Here is a 27,925-nt window from a genome sequence, read left to right as displayed (position 1 = left end):
TATTTTATAATTTATTAAATAAATTATATTACTATAACTAATATTAAACTGACACAAAAATGTATCAATAAAATAGAGAGATAATACATTAATATTGATATATATTTGATATAATATATAAACGGTTAATGTTATAAGTTATCAAAAAAAATACCGGAGAAATAATTTTCAATTATTTCGTTATTGAATCAATAAATATTTTTAAAAATGTTATATTAATAATATAAGTAAACATAGTATAAATATCAATAAAAAAAAGTTGAAAATTGTTTAATGTAATGAAAAAGTTTAAGAAATTAATTTAAAAATTTTTAATTTTTTGTGTTTATAGCACATACACTACATACTAAATATTCAAAATAATTTTCTACTTAAAAATAAATATTTTGTTGTTCAACAAACACTATTAAATGTTGTTTTTATTTTATAAGTAAAAATTTTAAAAAGAGTAAGTCATTTGTAAAAAAATTTGTAAATTTAGTCAAAATAAAGCAAATAAAAAACTAACACCTTTTATTATGATTAAATATTTTTATACTCATAAATTATACAAAACATTTTACTTGTATTAATGGGGAACTGAATTTTATTTAACATAAAAAAAGAAAAATGTTTCTTATTATTAATATATTTATCTTATATAAAGTATATACATATATATATAACACTACTGTACAGTAGATACAGTATATGCAAAATTAATGTTTAGTTTTTTTTTGGTGGGTGCTATACTATGTGCTGATATGATATATTGTTCATTACAATATGTATCTATAAATATATATATATATTAACATAATTTAATCATTTACACATAAACACACAAAACTTATATAAAAAATTATATAAACATCTTTAATATATACATGCATTTGAATTTATAAATGTTGGAAATATGTTAGTATGAAAACACAAAAAAAATATTTATTACTTGGAATGGAAATAAAAAATACATTTATTTTTATATAAAAAAAGACAAACAAAACAATTATTTCAATCATTACTTATTGTCATCAATAATGATATGGAAAATAAAATGATTGATGAGTTTCCGTCCGATTGGGAATAAATTCCCTCCATTTGCCTAATTGTTCCCATTGATGGAATGTTGTCTTAATATTATTGTATTATATTATTATTAAACACAACTTTTATTTTATATATAAATAATATCTAACACACAATAATATGGATTATTAGTTAGTTTTGTTTTAACATATATCTAGATTATTTTAATCTAATTAATAGTAATAATAATAAGTTATGTAAATATATAATTTATCATTTTATATAATCTCCATAAAATCTAGTTATGATATGTGTGTGTCTTATCAGTTATAAATTAAATGTAGAAAATTTTGAAATTTTTGTTGTTGTGGTTTATAAAATAATAATTTACAAAAATATTGCGATCAATATATAAATTGATATATATTTTCAATATCAAAATCTTTAGAGACTTTTAGATATTGCTTAAAAAATAACTAGTTTTTAAAAAAAAATAAGTTTTGATGAAAATAGATTACAAAATCGTTGGGGGACTAGTGTTGTGAAAAAATATATAAAAATAACTTCATTTAAAAACAACAGTTTTTTTGGGATAACTTATAAGTAACCAAAAAATATCGTTAAAAGTTATTCAACTATATATATTTTTTTTAAATTATAAACAGTTTTTTAATAAAAAATTTAATAAAGTACAGTATATAAATTAGTGATTAAAAATAAGTGGTATCATAATAACTTTGTGATACATAACTAATTTAATACTGTAGATATCTAATAATAATTTTTCAAAAAAATTATATTAAACAATAAGTAAGATAGACTCATAAGTACTCATTTAATATGTATTAGTTTATTTGTACAGTATTATAATATAATTTTATTAAGTTTAATAAAAGTACAGTTTAATAAAAAATAAATATATAATTTTATGAATAAAATATTTTAATACTCAAAATTTCCAGTAGATAGCAATAATAATAAATAATATTATTGTAATAATAAATTATTGTAATATCAATGAAAATTTATAGAAAAATAATATTAATAATTAACTTATAGTCAATATATCAATATAATTAATTAAAATTATTTATTTTTATTGACTAGTTTATTATTAAAAATTTATTATATGATTTTATTTGTCACACTTTAGGAATTGGGTTTTAATCTCAGTATTTAGTTATGACAATATTATTAAAATTTTAATTATTATATCTAACAAACATAAAAGCAATTATTTTTTGAAAAAAAATTAAATAAAATATTTTTTATTATTTGCAAATTTATACAATTTTAAATAACATTAATTAATTTTATTTTTATAAATATTTGTTTATTATTTAATCACATTTTTTCAATAACTTAACTAATTGTTAAATATTGTGCGACACATTTGGCTATTGTTATTATAAATATGACAATTATAACAAATTATTAATGTTAGAAAAAATTAGCAACATGAAATGAGTTTTGTTGTTTGTTATTACAATAATTACAATTTATAATTAGTAATTAATTACATTGACATTATTATTATTATTACACTATAAAATATTATACAGTACATTGAAAAAAACAAACAATTTATTGCATTTACATTTTATATACTAAAAAAAAGAAAAAATTATTTTAAATATTAATTAATTTTTTCAACAAAAAATTATAATCAAATCAAAAGTCTAATAAAAGTCTGGCAATTATGAGGTGTGAAAGTCTTGCAATGCTTTAGTGATGTGCGTCGCCAGCGGTAAGTCCTCTCTGAGAAACGGGTGTTTATAGTCGTCCAGAAAAAAACTGATTCTTTCCATATGTGACGGCCAGTCATTCGGCATACATGACGGGTCTCTCTCACTAAAACAGAAACCCTTGTCTTTAAGTAATCTACAAAATAAAATGATAATAGAAAATAAATTTCTCATTAAAAAAATTAAAATTATTATTATAAAATAAATTCAGCTAGTTCAAATCATTATATTGAATAATTTTAATTAAATATAAACTTTAAAACAAATTATGACTCCATCTAGTGGTTGGATATGTTATGATAAATTAACATGATGAAATATATTAATATTTTACAATAAAATCATAATAATTACAGTTTATTATAAATTAGTGACTAAATATTGTAATTAAAAATATATATATATATTATTTATAATATAATATTAATAATTAGACTGAAAATTTAATTATTAGTATTATTATTATAGTTTTTTTTTAAAAATTTGTTACCTATAAGTGGTTGGACTTAAATTGATTCGCATGGGTTCACTGCACGACTCAAATTTGTTGGCCAGAGTTACGTTTGAACCAAACAGACAGTATCTGACAGTAGAGGACAGGTATACACAAAAAAAAGTTGTTATTTTTTAAATATAAGACAAACATAATTTTTATGACATTTTTCAATTAATTAATCATTTTATTATTTATTTATTTATTTCTAAGTAAACAAGTAATAATAATTAATTTATCAAAAATCGATAAGTAATTTATTTTATTTCAAGCAAATAAAAATTCATTCATCATTATATTAATAAATAAATGTGTACCTGGGCATTTTTAGGCCAACAATACCGGCCAAACAGCTGCCACTGTGTAGTCCTATTCTCATCTATTAATAAATACAAAACAACAACAAAATTTACCGGTAAATAAATAATTAAGTATTTTATCAGTAAATTTCTTTATTTTTTTAAAAAAATAAAAAATTTACAACAATTTTATTGAACAAACTCTATGATAAATGAAGTTTTCATAACAATAAAGATATCCGTAGTTTTTTTGTGGCAATTTATCATTAAATTGTACAAACAGTTTATTAGACATCAGTTGTGGGCACCATTACCTGAACAGTTTTGACGTCCAGTCCCTGTGGCCTAAAATTTTTGATTGCTTCCATCATTTTCAGGGCCATAAATGCTGCTCTTATGGCGTGAAACGAACTTTCCTGATGCAGACCTGAGGCCACACAATAGGCGTCACCAATGGTCTCAGTCTATGTCCAACAAAAAAAAACAATAAAAAGTTATTTATTTAAATCATTTGTTTTTAATAGAAAAACAAACTGAAAAAAACATGAAAACTATTTATATATATATATATTTATTTTCAAAGATACCTTATAGACATCGATTTCACCGCAAAATGCGTCAAACTGTGTATACAATGCGTTCAACATATTGATGATCGACATCGCAGTGGCCGTCGAGCAGATGGCCGTAAAGCCTACGATATCGCTGAACAACATAGTCATGTGATCAGATTGTTGAGCTTTAACCGGTTGGCCTAACCATAGCTTTTTGGCCACATTTGCCGGAAATATTAGATTCAATAGATCGACATTTTTCTTGCGCTCGCTTTCGACGGCTTGGTTGGCCTTTTGTATGGTATTCTTCAGATACTCCATCCGTCTCTTAAGGCTTTCCTGAGCCCGAGACTGCTCTTCAATCAGTATTAGATCACTACATATGGATATGGATTATGGATAACCATAATTGATAAACAAAATTATATTTATATTATGTATTAATTTTATACTTCAGTTTTCAATTGATGATATATTTTTAGATATTAGGTTTTCGTGTAATTTTATTAAAATATATATATAAATATAATAAAAATAATAATATATAGTTGTGTCAAACATACAATATTTAGTTTTGTTTTCTAGTAATATAATATAATAAAACTATTTTTTAAAATGTTTATCAGAATAATTTATGAAAAGTGAATTTAAATATTGAATAATGTTATTTTTCTAGAAAAAATGAATAAATATATATATATACATATAAATGTATAATAAATATATTGTATGAAATAGTTTTATTTTAATAATTATAATAATCTATTTAATAAACATATTTTTTAAAAATGTTTATCAATTTGTTATACAATTATAATAATATAATAATAATAGTATAATAATAATTGTTACACAAATTTAATCTTTAAACAAAATTACACTATTATTTATTATTCTGATTTATAATTTATGAATATAAAAATACATGTCCTAAAAATAGCAAACATAACTATATATATATAATATCATATAATACAGGTATATATTGTACCGTATTATATACTGTATGTAAATATGTATATATAGTATATACTGTACATTATAATTATAGTTCACACCTATTCAACCAAATAAAAACCGATAAACAAATATCTAAAAATACCGATTCAAACAACCCATTAGATAAAAATAAAACAGTGACAAACAAAATGACTAACAAAACAATGATTTTGTTTAAGAGAGCTAATCATCAATTTTGATGAATCAATCAATAGTTTCTTTTCAATTCTTGTTTTATTTGATATATTATTATATAATATATTTATTTTCAATACAACAATATATACCGGGTATTATACAGTGGTACAGTACGGTAATACTGTGCTTATATTTTATACATAAAAAAATAAAAAATAAAAAAAATCTTTTTTTACATTATTTTCTATTTCACTTTTATTTTTATTTTTTTCTCTCTCATTATTATTGTTTTCTTTACGACTGTTTTTTTTTGTAGATATATTTTCTTCAATTGATATTATCCTGTATTTTGAAGAATCAATTTATCTAATGGTCTTCACTTGTAAAACGTTGTCTCCTATTTTCATTGTGAATCTCTCTTTACTTTATAGTAAGTGATATTCAACTCTATTATATAGATCGTAGACTTTTTTTTATATCAATATATAAATTTTATTTACTATTTCCTTATCTTATCTACCTTTCCTGTGTATATTATGTGACTGACTGACTGTCTAAATGTATATTTATAAATGATTGTCCCCCTCTCCAGATGAAAAAATTTATGCTTTTTATTTGTGTTATTTATTTGTCAAATAATAATAATAATAACATGACATTTCAAATGTACTTTAATTTGACTAATGAATAACACTATTGTTAATAACAAATAAAATAAAAAAGTTTATTATAAATGTTTGCTATTATTGAAACTTCTTTATAGTAGTTATTATTGTGAATTCAAAGTGCATACACACCTTAATGAAACTTATATTTAACGATTGAATTATAATAATAAAATATATTGTATATATATATAAATTAATAATAATAACAATAATAATAATAAATTAATTACCATTTATTAGTCTTACACTAAAAATGTTATGCCAATCAAATTATTATATTATTATTTTTTATATAATATGTTACTATTTTATATATATATATATATATATATATATATATATATAGATTAAAAGACAATTTCCTTGAAGGCAATTGTTTTTTATTGTCCGCTTTTTATTGTTTAACATCATATGCCGAGTATTGTTAAAAAACCACACGTATATTATTGCTATTATTGTATTTCATTAAATCAATACAATATCTACAATAATATTTAATACATTATATAGAGTTGGCAAAAAAGAGAAATTTCTAAAATAATATAGAAATTTCTGGAAAGTTGTCTATGGGATTCCCATATCAATTTTTGTCTTGAAACAATTAATTATAACTATGAATATTAATTAAATTTTATTATAAATATTTTAATTAATATTAAAATAAATAATAATTCATTTAATTACATTAAACTAATAATATAAATCAATTATAAATAAAATTTGACAAAAACTATAATTATAATCAAATAATTATATTAATTTTATAAATATGAATCCCATAAATATAGTAGTGTGTTGTATATTATGTATTATTAGTAGAGTATTACAATAGATATATAATATGATTATAGATATGAGGATCACATAATATAAAGATAAAATAAAATTTCTATAGAAATTTATTCCTGAGAAATTTTCTTAGGGAATTTTATTAGAAATTTTCTATTTGCCATCTCTTACAGCATATCGTACAATATATTTATATTTTATTTAATTTATTTTACTATATATATAACATTGCTTCACATAAATTATACACAGTATCACATTAAACAAGAATATTCTTAAATAAATAATTTTTATTACATTTGTAGCAATACTTTTTTTTGTTATTTTTGTTAATATTATTATTATATTATTAAAGATTATGCCTACCGGGTAGCGTCATGTATAGGTATATCCGAGATGTATAGTCCACGGCTTGTCATACCCTGGAGGCCCTTAACGATAGGTGCGCCCAAAAATAACAAACAATTTGATTCAATGCAGTGAATCATTTGGCCCTTTAATTCCATTCCCTGTCAATAAAGATAGAGAGAGAAAAAAACTAAATATAAAATATAAATAAATATACTCTAGTATTAAATGTTAGGCAAATAAGTGGTAATCTATTTTAGTGTACACTAAAAGTGTAAATAGCAATTGCTATATGTTTTTTAGGTACTTTATATTTCAACACAACAGAGAAAGAGAGAGAGAGAGAGAGAGAGAGAGAGAGAGAGCCCTACTTAACCAATCAAACCTTTAATACTTGTGTTGTTCATGTATTTGATGTAATAGCAAATATATGTCTATTAAATTTATATATATATACATATATATACCAATTTCTATAATTCTACAAACGATTAGATTTATTGACAAATTTCTACACCTATTTTTGGATTCACAATTTTGTCAGCTATAGCTTAAAACATATTTATCGCCATCAATTTGTAGGCAACTTATATTAGTCTATATATACATTTATATTGATCTTCAATATGAAAATATTATTTTTTCATTATTTCGCCCCAAAAGCCATTTTTATTAATTTTGTTATACCGTAGATATAAGGCACCGATAGTTAAGTCTAATGGCATTATATGGCAGAGTGTGAGTAGCTGTCCAAACATTTTTTTGTTGGTAACACAAAAGCAATTTAAGTGAGGAAAGCATTGGATAGACTGTATAAATAAATCTCAGATTTATTTACTAACTTTATGTAAGGGTTTATGATTTCATCGTTCAATATCATTGTCTTAAATCTTTTAAGGATTTTCTGTTTGTTAATAATATGTTCATAAAACTATAGATTAATTACATTTATGTATATTATTATTATTATTATCTGAAATATACAATAAATGATTATTTTTATATTAAGTTCTTGACTTTATTAACAATTTTTTAGAGCATTTATTGCCCGGCAATATGTTTGCCATAACTAATAAATATATGATATGAATAATATTTATGATAATCATATTTTTTAGTGTCGTTGAATATGCAATGAATTTCAATTTTTCAAAAACGTAAAATAAAATAGTTAACTATTATTTCACTATATTTGATAAATATATATATTTATCTAATAATCAATAACAGTTTGTGTTTGATAGACAATTAATATTTTAAGTAATCAAATTATAATCAAAAATTATTTATTTTATAAATCGTATATTTTAAAAATGCAATTATATTAGACTCATTAAATTAAATATTAGTTTTATTTTAAAAGATTTTTAATATAAATAATTGAAAATACATAATTTAAAATAAATATTTAATAAGAGAGAGAGAGAGAGAGAGAGAGAGAGAGAGAGAGAGAGAGAGAGAGAGAGAGAGAGAGTAATTAACTTTGACGTGAACCTCATATTTTTAATTATAAATTTCAGAGGCTATAATCTCATTAAAAGTATAAATCATTAAATATATATATATATATCATTTATATATATATATATAACATTATTATAATAACTAAATGAATTAATTATAAACGATAGCAATTTTGGCATAAATTTATTAAAATTGATATTTTTAAGTCATCAACAAAATAATATACAATAAGTTTAATGTATTATAAACAAAATGCTACTGAATTTATTAATCAAGTGTTAATGAACGTAATTTAATTAGCTATTAAAATTTTTTCATAATTTCACAAATTTTTCAACAACAACAACAAAAATCTGTTAAATTTTATTATTTTATTATTATTTAATATTTAAAAAACAAGTTTGTAATAGTAGAACATATTTAAATTTAAAAAAAAATAAAATATAAATTAATTAAAAAAAATTGTAACTATTTATCGATAATATAATTAGTTAGTTACGTCTATCTATTTGACAATAATAAACATAATACTAATTTTAAGCCTTAAAATCATGCAATTGAATAGACTTATATTACTGTATATAATATACAATACTAATATAATTGAATTGCACTTCAATTAATGTGACGAAATTGTCGACCAAAAACTTTTGGTTATCACTTGAAAGTACAGATTTATGGCATTAATAATATATATAAATGAAAACTAAATTTAATCATCAATTCACTAGAAAAGTAGTCTTAAATTATATATATAGAAATGTTTGAAACCTATTCATTGGCGAAGATATTTAGGTTATAATTATTGTTAATACTTAAAGAAAATGGGATTAACTATTGAGTGGCATTTCAAGACATAGTTGTACAACAATGCTATAACTTATTATAAGTATAATTATGTTAGGATAATATAAAAGAAATAAAAGATGTGTTTATATAAATCAATATATTATAATTAATTGTTATTTGTTTACATATTTCTAGAAAAATAATTAAATAAAAATGTTATAATCTAATTAATACATTGATCACAAAAAAATAAATCTTTAATTTCAATTCAATAGAATATATAACTTTATATACTATAGAAAAAATAACATTAAAAAAACTAATTTTTTATTTTTAGAAATCGTATGACACAATTACCTCTAATTTATGGTCCGATAGATTACGGTATAATTGTAGACAAAACACAAGATTTGTTGTGTAAATAATTGACCGATAATTGAAATCGACGGACGGCTGAGTTATCCTAAAATAGTCGGACATATGAGCGCCGATTACTTTGCTGTGATCGACAAACATTCTCATTAGTCCTGTAAAGAAAATAATAATAATAAATATTTTCAAATATGATATATATATATATTATTTTATTTCAGCACTGTATATATTGTACTGTATATATACAATAAACAATATTTTATTTATATTGATTTAAAATAATATAAAGAAATAAATAAAATAGTTTTTGTTAAATATAAATACTGTAAGTATAATACAAATACAGTTTAAATAATATGTCAGTCAAAAATATTAAGTTTTTAAAAATAAAATAACAAATAACAAAAAATCCAATTTAAATAAAAATTTATACTATTTCTTAAATTTGAGACAAAATTGTTTAGAAAGATTTTTTATTATAAATTAAAAAAAAATAAATGCATACTAATTAGTTAGTATTATTCTAAAATTTGTTTCATAAATTACAGAATAATTATAAACAAATAATATTGAATATTTTAAATAATTAAATTCAGTAATAAAAAATATTCTTATTTATAATTCTATTAATTAATTGAGAATAATTTTTCGATATTATTTAATTATTGTATCATATACAATATACAATAATATACAATATTATAATTAATAAATAATATATAAACAAAAAAATATTATTTCAATAACAATCATGAAATTCAATCTAAACCTTGAATGAAATATAATATTTTTTAATATTCTACAAAAAAATATATGATATATGAAATTTTACCTAACTTTTAGATATAAATAATAATAATACGTCAATATATCTAATTAATATTGGCTATATAAATAAAAATTCTAATAAAACCAAAATAATCTTAATAAATAGCTATGGAAATAATGTATTATAAACTTAAGAAAATAAATGTATAGGTTTTATATAATCTGTGGCTTATATGCTAAATATAATAAATCAAACTATTGAAAATAATTTATAAAATATAAATTTACTGGAAGTTTTAAACTCATATTTACAAAAAAATAATAATCAATTTATATAATACACATAAGTATACATTCACATTAGATTTTTTAAAAAATATATATGAAAAATACAGATAATTTTGTTATTGTTGTATTAAACTAATAATATATTAAATATTTAGTAATATAAATATTGAAATCCAATAAAGTTGACAATTAAATATAAACTCTAACTTTACTCTACAATAGAAAATAAAACAAATTTGAATTTATAAATAGTGTTTAATATATTCAACAACAATGATGAGTAGAGACTCTTTTTATTTTTTAATATTGTAGTTAACACATAAAAAAATCAATACAAACCTATTTAAATCTCATATATATATACATACACTATGTATATCTATTATGCATTAATATTATATATACTGTATATAATAAAAGTTAAAGAGGGCTCTTAAAATTATATTTTTATTATATAATAACATTGACAACATGATTGTGAAAAGAGTTTAAACTCATTTAATTTAAGAGTCAGTAATAAAATATGAGAAAAAATCATATTTAATATATAAAATCAAAAAGAAAAAAATGTTTTATAAAAAAAAATTTTACATAAAAATCTCATTAAAAATTTTTCTAAAAAACACAATCTAATATAATATAATTTTTGTAAATATTAAAATCAAATAAAAATACTATATGTATAAACCAACAAAAAAAATTAAATAAACAGTACTTTATACAGTTGAAAGTTATCTGTTTTGTAATAATATACTTATTTTTATAAATATAAACTACATTACTAATAATATTACTGATTTTTATAATTTTATAACAACTAGTACAGTGAATTAGATGATTGTACAAATAATAGTCAGATATTTAATTTATTTTATATTAAATTTTTACATTAAAAATTACATACAGTATATAATTAATATGAGATAAACATATATAAATTTCCTTTAATGTATAGTCATATGTTATACTATATAACTTGTAATATGTAAAAATATTTCTAAACATAACATTAGTTTAACTTATATTAATATTTTTAATATTATTCTGTATATACAATTTATATGATACATAGTGCACACACATTGCACATATAATACAATAACAGTAACTATAATGATATATACTGTAAAATATACTATACTATCTATTATATAATAAAACTTTATCACTACTTGTTATGTGATATATCGTACAATGCGTGCCTATACTGTATGTATTTTTAATACTAAAAAGCAAATTATAAGGTATTTTTATAGTAAATGTAATAACCATAAGTAACACACACACACACACACACACACACATGCATGCATTGATGCAAACTTTGAATATGCATACATACCTGAGCCAATTTGTACAAATTGAAGACTTGTATCGCATATGAAATGAAAGGGAAAGGCTGTGGCAAATGTGTGGACTGACATGAATAGCGAACGAGTATTACTGGACAATGAGTTCTTGTATTGACAATAATGATAATTATGTTTATACAGTCCACTACCACTACCATTACTACCGGCACCGTTGTTGTTGTTGTTGACATGATTGGTGCCTCCGGTGTTGTTGTCGATGATATGAACGACAAACACATACTGTCCATTAGTGGTACGTTGGCTGACAGTGGTTGTCAAGTGAAACATATGTTCGGCAAAACTATGAAACAGTCCGCACATGGCGTACGACACGAATGTCGACACCGGCTGTCTGGTTGAATATGTGACAGTCAACTGTGTTTCATTGGTATTGACGGCCACCCGAATCGGTACTGTTGACTGTTCGACACCGGCCGACCAGAAAGTATTGGGTGAATCACAGTATGCTTTGCTGGTACAGTCGTGTATGCTCTCAATATTGACCATAAAGTCGACAAGTGTTCCGCCCAGAAATCGTAGGGCTTTCCCATTGTCATCGAGACACTGTCGGGCATAACGTTGGCCACATTCGTTGGCCAAATCTTTCCAATCGGAAATACCTAAAAAAAATTAATTAAGACAATCAATCAATGAATGAATGAAAAATAAAATTATTCATATATTTATTAAAACAAACAAATTTATTAATACCTAATTTTTTGGCAAATTTTTTGCACAAATCTTCCAACTCCTCAAACGATGAGTTGTTATGTTTGGATACAAAATCTAATGTATAATCTAATCGATGATCTCCTCTGTTGACTAACTTTAAGTACCGATGGATATCAAAACCCGAGGATTGACTGTTTAAATATTTTTTTAAAAAAATTTGTTATAAAAATCAACACTACATATGCAGTAAAGTTAATAAAATGTTAACATAAAAATTATTATTATTAATTGTTTCATTAGATATTTTTTTTGGTTAAAATTTAATAATTTTATTTGCATTGAAATAATAGTGATGAATAATAAATTAATTTATTTCGATTAGTAAATTATACAACCATGATTATCTAATGTATAATAAACTTAAACTAGTATAAAAAAAACCATTAATATATTATAAATTATATAGAAAAAATAAAAATACACATAAAAAATGTATGCAATTCAAATCACGTTTAGTCATTAAATAATATATGCATTTATTTATTATAGTATTGTTAAAAAACCTCATAATTATTTGGACTATTCAACGGTTGATAATATAATACTATTTTAATGATGCTATTAATTTTCTATGCTTTCCATTAAAATATATACAATTTTCAAAAGCATATAATATATAATATTATATATATATAGCAATGAAATATTAGTCCAAAAACTAAATGAAACCATAGTATTAAATAATATGAATTGATTGTATTTTGTGCCGGTATTTACTGTACTGTATATCACATTAAAGTCTATTGGCTTATAATCAGCAAACATTGATATATTAGCTAATATAAAATACTGTAATAAAGTTTGTTTTATGTTGTGGGTAAATTAGTGCCACAAAATAAATAGTTTGTTAATCCAATATAATAATTAGATAACAAATTTTAATTTTTTTATATCAGATTATTTAAACTTATCAAGTTAGCATAACTATTTTTGTTTGTTTGTTTTGATATATACACAGTATTCAAATCTAAAGTTTAATCATTAATTTTAAATTACATCATAATATATTAACACATTTTTAAAAATAGTTATTAATTATTTTTATTATAATACGTATCTACTACATATATAGACTTTAATGAAAATTAAATAAATAAATAAAATTAAGTAAAATAAATTCTTTATTTTATTTATTTTTATAATTTATCATAAGTTTTAAAAATTGATATTTATAAAAATATAATATATAAGGTATATAAGAATTTAGATAGTAATAAATTTATATTTAGTTAATTAATAGTTTTATAATTTTTTGATGTCATATATTTTATAATATTAACTAATTAATTATAAATAACTATAATATTATAGTTAAATAGTATAATTAAATAATTATAATGTCTTACATGGTTTCAGTCCATAGGCGGCTATTTCTCCTTTCGATGTTATCTTTTAAAACATTGATTAAGTCGTGAGCCTATAAAATATGTAAATAATTAGATTTAATTACAAATAAAATCAATATATGTCATAATTGTTTGGGTAATTATTAGCACACTTATCAATCAAATAATTGATAGATATATTATATGCAGTACAGCAGAAAATCATTCAAAATTAATTCATAGACGCGATTACAACTTTAATTAGATTTGTGATATTATGTAAATTTATTTTTTAACATAAATGACATTTATTATATCAACGATAATTAAACTAACAATATCACTGTTTAACTTATAGTAAGTTTTCTATTAGGTATTACATAAAGTAGTTTCAAAAAATACAATTTGATTAAAATAAAATTTGTTAATTTTTTTTGCTAGCTTGCTAAATTGATAGTTAAAAACTAAATTTATTATTAACATAAAATAATCTATTTTTAGACATTATTTAAAAAATATATTTATTAAATATATATCATATTTAGATTTATGTTTTGAATTAATATTTGATTATAAAATAACGATAATATTTTATAACTATACAATACTAATTCATACAATACTTACAAATAAAAAAATGTATTTTACGATAATTAAATATTTTTAATAATTATATTTACAATATTAAATTAATAACTAGTTTGTCATAAATATAATACTAATATCGAAGTAAAGTTACAAATAAGCAAAATTATGAGTGCATTCAATCTTTTTTTAATACCATTGTCTATTAAATATTTATTATTAGTAAATTTATTATTATTTAAAGATATATCACATATTATATATACAAATTCAATTTACAATACAATGTGCTTTATTTATAATGATTAACATATTGATTAAAAATAAGTTATATATATACAGTATATGTTTAATAGTTTAGTATTTTTATGATATTAATATAATTTATATACTGTATATGTTATTTACTTTTGTTTTTGTTTTAATAAAATATAAAATAGATATTTTTAACGAGAAATTTGTTTATGAACACTTTAACTAATGCATTATTATAATTATTATAAAATAAAATTTTAAATAGATTACATATTGAATAAATTTGTTTAATTTTGCTAGATAAGTCAATTACTAGACCTTTATTAAATATATAAAATAAATTATGAAATATTAATTAATTTTTTAAATAACAAATTTTAATAAACTACTTTAGAATAGTTAATTATAAAAATTATCTTTCATTAACATTTATAATTTAAAAATTATATTTGTAGTACATATTATTTTTATTTGAGTAGTTTAAAATAAAAGTTAGATAAAATGAATTATATTACTTAATAATTTGTTTAATAAATATTTTAAAATTGATTCAAATAAAGCAGTGTTGTTGTAATACATTAAAAATAAAATAACATAGATTAGTATTTTATTATTTAAAATATGAAACAATATTGAATTTTTATATATCATAAATAAGTAGCAATTATTACAAAATCAATATATCATATAATAAAAAAATCAATTATTTTCTTTCATATTATAATTGAAATCAGTGCAATAATTAAAATCCTAGTAATAATACTGTAAATATATTGTTAATATTATTGTATATTACAACATATTATTAATTTACTTAGTGGTAACAAAATTTATTTTTACAATATTTCAAACAAATGAGATTTTTTCCTATATATATTAATAATGTTGATTAGCAAACACATACACATAAAAACATAAGAAAAAACAAACAAATAAACAAAAAAGCCTTAATTTTATTTTACTCTCATTCAAGTAAATCTCTCTCTCTCTCTCTCTCTCTCTCTCTCTCTCTCTCTCTCTCTCTCTCTTCATTGTTATAGAAATGATTAATGAGTTGTTTAGATTGTTAGCAGCACTTGACTGTTGCTGGCAATGCCAACAACACATACTTACACACATACGGGTGCTCTAAATCCTTGTGTCGAAAGCTAAGACATTGTAGTTAACAAAAAAAAGCTAAGAAATAGAAAAACAACAACAAAAAAGGCACTGAAAAAAATCAATATAAGACAACAAGGTTTGCAATAAAAATCTAACATATAATACAAATAGCGAAACAACAACAACAAGATATACGGTTGAAATAAATTGAATCCTAAACTAACAAAATAACAAATTGTTGCATATGTTGTAAAAAATGTTTGGTTAGAATTATATATAAATAGATATTTACAGTATATATATATATATATAGCGTATTATAATTATATATATTTGCTTATACTAAGCAAAACTACTGGCCATTTGGTATCAGTGAACTCATGCATTCATTTAGATAATACTTGAAAAATATCTGCAAAACATTTATTGAATAACTATTTTCAATATCCTATGAATTGAAATAAAAACTCATTTATTCAGAGATGACTTCAAGCGGGTAACACACAGGAAAAAAAACTTTAAAACTATAAGACATATCATATAATTTATATATAGTGTATATACCGGTATAATATTGACATTTAGATAAAACTTCAATTTTCTGTACTAAACTATAATTTTACGGTAGAAAACATATATACAGTGAGAGATATCTAGAAAGTATATATATTTTTATATCTATTACTTTACAAAAACAGTGAATATTTGACTTTTCAAAATAAAAAGACTAAGAAATGGATAAAAAAAGTTTATTCATATATCTGTTTGTTTGAGTTAACAGACAAAACTTTTTTAAAAAAAAACTTTTGCCAGTATTTGTGTTGAGTTAATATAWAGACAAACGACTTAATATATATAATATATATATAACTTAGTATATATAAACAGTACATTTTATTATATACACAGTATATATTGTATTTTGATGAAAATTTTAAATATATGATTAATAAAATAGTTTRYTCACAATTTTTGTGTTTRATTTTTAAAAAATATCTGATAAAAGATTTGTATCATTTAAYCAAAYAGATATCTMTATAATTGATAAGGATTTCTGGTTCAATTGATTAATAAGTATATTKATMTAAATATATARAATATATTAAGTCGTTTGTCTATATATTAAATATTTTTAGATATATTTMAGATAACAACTAACTTTCAACACAATATTTTTGTGCAAAATTTCAATAAAATTTTAAAATGTGTTTATTAAAAATATATATATATACTGCAGTTTATTATAATCTATGTTATAAAATAAAAAAAAAACTTTTTTTATATTGAAATTGTTTTGTTCAAAAAAAACTTGGTATAATTTATATCAAGTATTTAAGGGATTTCTATAGAAAATTGCTGTTATATAAARTACACTAACTGTGATATATATCATGTTTTGGCTAAAAAAATATATAAAACAACAACAAAAATATAAATCAAAACTTTTCAATGGATACGCTTAGGTGTTTGCGGAAAATGTTAAATATTATCTTTCATTTTATTTTATTTTTGTATATTTTTTTTTTTATTTTTGTAAAAATAGACATAAGATACACAACTAGTGTTTTATCAAACGTTAAGGTATAATATAAATAAAGATAAGTGGTGTTGAGGTCATTAATAAGTGGTCAATAGAGAGAAATCAATACAAATATAAAAAACACAAAATACAATATAATATACTGTATATAAATATTATATAATATAAATAAAACAAAACTACATGTACTTTGTATATACATGTATTTCAGCAAATATTATTGCATTTAATAAATGAGAGAACAGTTATGTAATCACACCAGTAGTTTAAGTTCCAATCAATGTGTGTATATATACAGTATGTATGTATGTGTGTGTGTGTGTGTGTGTGTGTGTGTGTGTGTGTCTGCATTTACTAACACCAATAGGGACGGGTCTAAACAAATAATGCTTAATCTTTTAGCTTATTTTTTTGTCATTACTCTGTCTACTGAGTTAATGAGTGATTCACACAATTAATTTGTGAAAATCAATGTTTATTTAATCATTAAATAACTTTTCTATTTTTTTCGATTACAACTTTTAGCTTTCATTTATCATCGATGATAATAATAATAAAAATATTTCTAATAATACTGTAGTAATAATAGTAAAGTATGTCAGTAGTGATGGTATGTCGATATCGACAAACAAAAAATTAATGTAATATTAATAACCATTTTACTAACTACTCCTAAATAAGTGCAGATAGAGAGAGGGGAGGCAAAGCCGCACAATACTTATAGAAAATCAATAGATGAACTAATAAATAGAGTACCAGTGCCTGGAAACAACTAGTCATCCCTTAAATAATAGACATCCCATCGACTAATTTAATTCACACACACAAACCAAACGCCACTATTTATGTGATTAACTCAATATAATATTATGTCAATAGTAATAGTAGTAGTAATAATAATAATACTTTTGTATTAATTTAAGTATGGTCAGTTTAATATTTTCTGAAAAACATTTATATATATATACAGTATTTAATTGTATTTTAATAATAAATATAATGATTTAGGAAACTATATGGCAATAATAATACTACTAATAATAAGTTTTGCATAAAAATATATATATTAAAATAAAGATTATTATTTTAGTATAAACAATACTTTACTGTTAAAGTTAGAAAAATATGATAAAACTTTATTATACATTATTAATATAATGATTCATTATATTGAATAAAAATTCTTAACAAACAAATATTGCTATAAAGAGTCCTATAAATACAATATAAATTATTAATGTAATGTAAGTTAAATTGTAGTCAAAATTTACATCAAACTATTTATTAAGTTTAGTCATTATTAATGTAAATAATAATAATTTTAAAAAAGTATCATGCTATTTTTATAGTTAGGTATAGAATTTTTGCAAAAAATTTTTTTTAATTTAAATTTTAGTCAAAAATAATAATGATAATTATATTTCAAATTTTATAAATTAAAACAATAGTTATTGTCATAAGATTAAAAATATTTATCTTTTATTTAGACTGATAAAATATTATACTAACAATGAAATTATAATTTTGTTTATATACTGTATATATACTGTATATATATATATATACATAGTGTACTTGGCATATAATATTGTGTATTAAATAATAAAAATATATATCATATTTGCATATATAATACTGTATGTACAATATAGCGTACATTATATTGTTATATTTATAACACCTATTTTGGTATTCAACTTAATATTCACATTTATATTAAATATTGTATTTTGTATTAAATTTCATAAGCTTTTAAAGATTCTAATGTAAATATTATATATATATATATAGGTTAGGCAAAAGGGRGTAATGGGTTTATWTAAAGGGGTAATTTTAASTAATRATATTTTATTATGTTTTAGTATGTTTTTATAACTTATATGAATTTAATTATTGAATAAAAATAAGTAAAATAGTTAAAATCACATTAAAATYAAACTAAAAGTAACTATTTTAACTAAAAWGTGCAACTAAAAAATAACTATTTGAAAAAATAACAGTAATTTTTATTATAATTAAAATAATTAAAGTTAGTAAAACAACATATATATTGTTTTTATTAACAATTTTTAAATTTTAAAATGCAGAATTATTTTATTAATTTKATGATAWTTGAATATATAGATATTTTCCTGGAAATTTCCTCCTATTTATATGAGAATCTATACCCCACCTTATACCTCCTAAAATSCAAAACATTGCTTAATCATGATATATATATATATATATATATACTATATATAGCGGTAGTTGTTTTGTTTGTTTATGAATTGCATTACATATATTTATGAAAAAAATATTTTTGTGTATTATATATAATAACAGATAATATTTTTTCTATTCTAAAATTTTACTATAAGAGCTTTCAGAGAAATATGCATAAAATAAATAATATTAAAAGAGTGAATAGTTTTTAAGTAAATATTATCAAATAATCTAATGTATTCATATATATTAATATATAAAATATATAKGTATATATATATAATTTGTTAATAATATTTCATTGAAAAAATAATATATTATTTGTTTTATGCTATAAATATCATAACAATATATTAATATCTGTTTATTTGTATTTTTTTGGTAAATGATATTTGAATTACTAGTATTATTATTAATATTGACAATTTATAAAATCTTATAATATATATATATATTTATAGTATAAGCATTTGACATAAATTATGGTTTTATATGGTACGCACTTATATTTAAATTGATAAATATTTTTATTATATAATATATTATTTATATATATTATATATAAGCAACAAAATATTGAATCGAAAGAATATATTCTATATATAATATTTTGGTTATCAAATGTCCGCTTCCTATATAAAACATATTTATTATATTACAAAATAGATTTCAATTGGATTTTTATGTCTGCATATGATTTATTGTATTGATTTTTTTAGACTCATTAATTTTTATATCATAAGTCTACATTCACGTCATAATTTAGTATTGTTTATAWATATATATATATATATATATATATATTTAATATAATAGTTGTGTTTATAGTTATATTTAACTTTCTAAAAAAAGACAGATAAATATGTCAAAAAATACTAGAATAAAATTATCATACAAAATAAATTTATTATTTAATATAATTTATTGTTTAACTATATTATTCAATAGACAAAAAGGACATTGTATTAATATTTATAATATTATTAATTAAAATATTTTTAGTTTGACATATATGTTATAACTAAATAATAAAAAATCGATAATTTTATTTACATATTTTTTGATAAATATAAGTATGTTTAAACTTGATTTTYTAAATTYTCTATTGCTATTATTAGTAAATAAAAATATAATATTATAATAAATATATTAAAAAAACAYTTTTTYMATTAAATTTKAGTATTTGATAGAAAATATTTTTTATTAAATATAAAGTATATGAATAAAAAATAATGTTATTTATAAAAACTAAAATTTATATTTTTAAATTATAAAATTATAAATATTTAAAAAATWTATTTAATWTAATATATTGATTATACCAGTATTAGATAAACATTTCTAAATAATAAAAATTTTAAAACATTCAAATTGAGGTTATTATTATATTTATAAATTATTTTAAAAATAAATATATAATAATTTAACAGTTATTACAACTACAAMAACAAAATAATWATTATTCTGTATAATACTGTAACGTAAATATTGGATAAACTATTACCGTATTATTATTAGTTATTATTATTATCGAAAKCATCTCTATCATGGTAGATATTTTTTTATTTATAATAATTAAAGTAAATAATTTAGATAATAATAAACATTTATTGGCAAAAAATATAATGACTGTTTTTATGACTATACTCCAGCAACTATAGGTCATATCAATGGATAGTAACTATAGATAGTTTGCCGTTTGCATGACTGTTTGTATTGTTGTAATATCTATGTTTAGTATTGCGATAAATAATCACCATTATTATTACTGTGTGTTAAAGTATATATTATACATATAATAATGTTTGAAACTTATACTAGCACTTCATCAATATAGTAATCGTTAAAATTAATGGTATGCCATATATTTATATATATATATATATATATTATATGTACCAATACTATGATAATATTATATTATATATATAAACAGTATAATAGMGTCGGTAAAAATTATTTGTGAGAGGACTACATTAAATTGTGTCCAAATTTATGTTACTTTACAAACTACACAAAAACTAAATCTATTAAATTAATTATTTATACAAAAGACTATCTCTTTCTATCAAAAACACTATATATATATATACTTTCATTTTTTTCTCACTCACTCACTCACTCATTTGTACCCATAATAAACTAGCCATTGATWATAAATATCAAACTAAAACATAASTTTTAATACWTATAATAAATATAATTATTATTRTTTGTTTAAAAATTAAKATGCATTATATCAACTTTACTAATCACATATAATCTAAATGAAATAATTAAAAAACAAAATATTTTTKTTTATATTTAATTTATATCATAATTATAATATACAGTTAAAGTATTATATTATATAATTAGTTACTCTATTATTACTGATTATAATTTTGATTGTAATTAAAAGAAAGAGTACAGAAATCCCTATTATTTTTATCACTTCTTTATTCTCATTCAATAAATATAATATAAAGCATTTCTCTTGGCTTATACTTTAGTAATTTATATATAGATATATCAAGTACTGCATCCCTTCCCATACTATCCATTGCCTCCCTATTGCCTACTATTATGCCATTACTGTCCAGTTATTAGGTTCACCAGAGAGCCGACATTTGTAGAGACAATTAATTTGTTTATTTGTTTTTATTAAACATCAATACAGTAGTGCCCACACAATRCAYATCAATGGTCTCTCACTGTTAAATAATTTTTGATGATAGACACCATACATACATTGTATAGTGTACTCTAAATAACACATATAATTAATTTCATAAATAAATATCTTTATCAATGCCAACACACACACAGTCTGTCTGACACTGACTGTCATCACAATTATGTTTATGATTTTGAAGTTAATTAAATATATGATTAAATTAAAAAATAAGTTTTGCGGTTATATTGTTTTGTGTTAAGAGAATAGAAATGTTGACTTAAATTTCATTAATATCACAAATGTAAAGCTAAACATTAAGTTTTATATTTCAAAATGACTAATCATTTATTATATGCCGATATATTGTATATACAGCTTTAATATAYGATATAACACACATAATTTAACAATTATTAGCGCTTATAAGTTATACGTAGAGTATAATACTATATATATATATATATATATATATATATGCAGTATATACCCTAAAGGTACTGTCACTTGAAAATTGGGCTCAATTTGTAAAGATATTGATTATATAAAATTTTATGCAAATATATTGAGTTACACTGATTTGGTGTAATTTGGGCTACAGTTTGTTAATTCAGTAATAAAATATAAATTTATATTATATAGAATACAATAGTTGTTGTACTTTTTTCCTATGATTATCTAAATTATAATTATGTATATTATTGAAAATGCTTCAAATGTGTTGCATGTATTCAATAAATTATTTGTATTATATTTAAGCTAATGTGTGATATATTATTCTATAGATAAATATGACAATAGTTTAAATTTAATTAAAATTATTTTTAAGTAAAATATCATYTTTATTAATACATAAAATTTTARGCACTTATTTACTTTAATGAAAATTTAAAATTAGACATACTGTTGCTTTTTAATAATTTATTTAGAAATAACAATCTAATATAAAAAATAATTATTATTACTATTAATATTAAAACATAAATTGTTATTTAATAAAAATGTTTGCTAAAATAATTAAACTTATTTAAAAATTTATTTCTAATTTTATAAATTATATTATATTATGTTCAAATAAAATTATATTTTATTTACTAAAACCAATTTTTACATTTATTGTATTTTAGTTATATAGTACATTTTATTTATTTCAAGTTTAATTAATATTAAACAACTTATAAATATCTTTTATAATAATAAATGTTATATTTTACATGTATTCATCTGTATTTATGTAAGTTTTAAAAAATAATTAAATTTATTTTATTTGTATCAACTCAATAGTTAAGTTTGTTAAATATGTGACAGTTATGTAGGAAACGCCTGTTATGTTTCAAATGAACAAAACATTGATTACAATTAATATGATTAATATTAAACAATTTATAATAATAATAATAATAATAAAAATAATAACAATCTTTATATTGTTTATATATTAATATATAAATATATATTGTTTATATTTTAGATAAAAATTGTATAAAATAAACTGTATAAAAATATACAAATAAAATACATGTCCTTATAAAAATTGATTTTATTAGTGGAAAATATTATTTTATATGCATTATATAAATTGATATAAACATTTTACTATAAATATTATATGCAAATACATATGTTATTTTGTATGTATTTTAATAATAATATGACAGACGAAATAAAACTAAATTTAATCCTTAGATTCAAAAAAGGCATTTTTATCGTATAAATTGTCATTAAATACTATTAATAAAATAAATATAGTATTTATTTATTCATTCAATATATTATTTATAAAGACTAACATTTGCTAAACTGTTTAATAATGCATAATATTAGTAGTTTAATGTCTTATATAATATATAAAYAGTATATTAAAATATGGACATATTTAAATACTTATACTAAAWATATATTTATATTATTGATATTAATTGATATAAACATTTTGTATATGTAGTTCAAAGTTATAACAAATAAAAGTTATTAATTGACATATTATAAATAATCAAATTGTAATATTAAAATTTATCTAGATGATATATTTAATATTTATCATTTATAATTTGACATATGTATATATTTTATTAGGCGTTTACTCAAAAAAATAAATAGTAAATATTTTATAATAAAAACATTTCAATCTATAGATATAGAAATATTATATAAATTATGTATAAAGTTTTATTATGCACATAATCATAAATGTTGGGATAATTTTATTATAAATAAAACTACTATAATATATATAAAAAACATTTTATATAGCTATTTATTATTTTTATTATTAATATTATATTTATTGAAATATAATATTGTGTAACAAATAAAGTATATMAAATAAGTTATTTTAAATTTCAAAATAATATTCAAAATATTTTTTTATACTGTTTCACATTTAATAGAYTACATTATATATATATATATATATATATATATATATATATATATGATTTACAAAAACCATAAATCAGCAATCTATTAGATAACACACATATACTGAGAGAGARAGAGAGAGAGAGAGAGAGGGAGAGAGAGATGTTATGTTTTATGCCGTTATATAYTGTAAAATATATAATATTTAACTTATTWAATATATATATAACATTATATACATCTATTATATACCGGTAATATTTGACATTAGGGTTGAAAACACATMAAATTATTAGAAATATTAAATGTTTTATAAATTTGTTTTTTAAGACGATTATATTTGAAAGATAGAAAACTAGAATTTTATAAATAATGAAATTTTTCTATTWAATAATAAATATTTTTTATGTAATATAATAGTTGTCAACAACAAATAAGAAAAATTTTTAGAAATATATATTTTATATAAAATATTTTAGTTAATATAATATATGATAAATAAATACTACAAACAAACAAATAAACTATTTTTAGATAAACAATAATATTACAAATGTAAAAAAATTCATTAATAAAATAAATGTATCAACTATTAGTGTACATGAAAWACATTATCTATTTGGCACATTTSAAAAAAGTTTCAAATTGATTTATGATATAAAATCACACACACATTGGCTTTTAGGCTCTCATTTAGCAATATTACAGTCATTACGATACCAATTATATTGCACTAAATATAATTATAGGCAATATATATATAATATTCTTATATATACAATAYTATYATAATATACTTACATACTATATATAATAAAAAAATATATTTTATAGTTATTACATAGTAGTAGACAATATAAATATATTACCTGTATATACAATATATATTTGTGAATTTAATGAATTTTTTTCTCTCTCTCTATAAATTCGTGCCGTGAGTTCACAATTGTTTAATTCATTTGCTTTAAAGTTATGAAACATGTATTAACAATAGAAACACTATTASAAAAATATTTGAGCAAATTTTTGTWATGTGCAATATATTATATATAAAAAATATTTATTACTCAGYAATTTATTAATTATGTTTAACTGTCATTAAATCCCATAGTTTGATGTAAATTCATAATAAATGATACAAATTTTTAGTTATTATATACAAATAATAATAATATTTTCTAAATCATTTTCGTTGAGCATTTAAGAGATAAATTTTTATAATATTTCAGTATTTATAGCATTTATATACAGTATGTCAATATATAGTATATATAAACTATAAAMAATATATGTGTGACTTATAAAAAATATGTAATAATAAAAACAAACATCCGATTCACATACCAATGATTGACTATTTTGAGTTAATTTTCAAAATACASAGTTAAAATGGTTATTAACATAAAATATTTTTAATAAAATAAAATATTACAATATATTTTTATCTGATTTAAAATAAACAAACACTTWGTTAGTTAGTTATCATCAGGATTTGTGACAGATGTTTGGTATAACATAATTTTACTGTATCTATAAATTTTTATACAATACTATACTATCATATAAAGTAAATGTAGTGTATGTTTCAAGTGAAACAAAAATACCGGAAAATTATCTAAAAGTTAGTGTATTATTGAGTGTGCTGTGTATGTCGAGCACATAGATATATATAGTCTAACATTATTGCCTTAAAGCCAATGATTTAAACAAAAAAAAATTGTAGTGATTTTAAACAACATTTTTGTGATGAGTCAACGCTTTTAGAGTCAACTTTGCTTTTGAATAATGAKTTTTTACTTTTAACTAATAAAGTAAAAGCTTTATAGTTTTTTTAGTCAATTAGTTAATATTAATGCTAGAGTTTGTCAGGTATTATATATAGGTATGGTCTCTCATGGTATTAGTAATAAAAATAATAATAATAATAAAACACACGTATACAGTACAGTATAGATATTTATACATAGATTCAATAATAATAGTTAATAATGATACAGTTATAATAATAATAATAATAATACAGTTTGTATTATATACAGTATATATATATATGAAACATAAGATAACAAATCAATAGTAAATCAGAAGAATTAATATAACAAAAATTATATGAAGATTATTATTATCATTATTGATAAAAACAGTATATTTTCTGTGAGATTAATTGTGTATACATTGTATACAATAAATAGATAGAAAATTTATATATACAGCACAGTATAAGATAGAAAGTTTTGGTTGTGTGACAAATAAAAAGATAACAAAATAAATAATCAAATAATATATAAAACATATAAAATAARCCGTAATCACAAACACAGCAACAGTCACATCAACATAACAATCAATGGGTTAACACATAAAATATTTGTTGTGTGACAGATATGTGACCACAAATCTAATATATTATATTATATTCTAAATCATATAATAGAAATCATAGGAATATTCTGGTTTTTSTACTGAATGTGCTTTTYATATACAGTATATAAATATAAATATAAAATATAGTTGTTTTCRTACCTTTGGGTATAGTAGTCGTGTCAATGCAAGACTCAGTTGTCTTAAATCCAGTTTTTCKATTTCCGGTGTTTCCGGTCTCTCAAACATTAACAACTCTGTTGGTGTGGTTATCTGTGGTGAGCTGGCATTCGATGATCGCCCGGAGCTACTGTTACCGTCAMCCGATGTTGATAGTACTGTTGGTGGCGGTGCCCGTAAATACCAATTACTGGCGCACGGAATCAATACTTTTGACATTTTCCGTGGCGTACGGGGACTGGCATTAGGTGTAGCAATAACTGTCGTATTAGTCGACATAATTTGGTTTTTAGTTTTATCAATACACGAATTACTAGTTATATCCATAATAATAATAAATGTTWTTATTATTATTATTATTGGTTGTTATAATTTTGTTGGTGACATTGAATAACTTAAMTTTGTATATTTAGTAATAGTATAACTGGTCAACAAAAAAAACACAATTTTAATTGATGATTAATTTGCTTACATGTWAAGAAAGTWATTTATTAAATTAATTTGTTATMATTAAAATTGTATTTAAAAAACTTCATTTATTATTAAATTT

At 19.9% G+C, this 27,925-nt stretch overlaps 1 protein-coding gene across 1 annotated transcript; it reads right to left on the bottom strand.

The window, feature by feature from the left end:
- Positions 1–2,703: 2,703 nt before the first annotated feature.
- Positions 2,704–27,654, bottom strand: LOC128965376 (guanylate cyclase soluble subunit alpha-1-like). The gene is made up of 11 exons (XM_054312061.1): positions 27,358–27,654; positions 14,156–14,226; positions 12,789–12,940; positions 12,068–12,697; positions 9,652–9,821; positions 7,060–7,202; positions 4,133–4,475; positions 3,860–4,009; positions 3,564–3,625; positions 3,244–3,336; positions 2,704–2,889 (listed from the first exon to the last, which is right to left on the bottom strand). The coding sequence occupies exons 1-11, from the start codon at positions 27,652–27,654 to the stop codon at positions 2,706–2,708; spliced, it is 2,295 nt and encodes a 764-aa protein (XP_054168036.1). The 3' UTR covers positions 2,704–2,705.
- Between the last annotated feature and the right edge of the window lie 271 nt (positions 27,655–27,925).

This window comes from Oppia nitens, unplaced genomic scaffold (assembly GCF_028296485.1).
Source record: "Oppia nitens isolate AA-2021 unplaced genomic scaffold, nextdenovo-longstitch-racon4-pilon3 scaffold10_pilon_pilon_pilon, whole genome shotgun sequence".
In the NCBI taxonomy this organism is placed as follows: domain Eukaryota; kingdom Metazoa; phylum Arthropoda; class Arachnida; order Sarcoptiformes; family Oppiidae; genus Oppia; species Oppia nitens.
The sequence above is the reverse complement of the archived record's forward strand: the minus strand, read 5'-3'. Positions and strand labels throughout refer to the sequence as shown.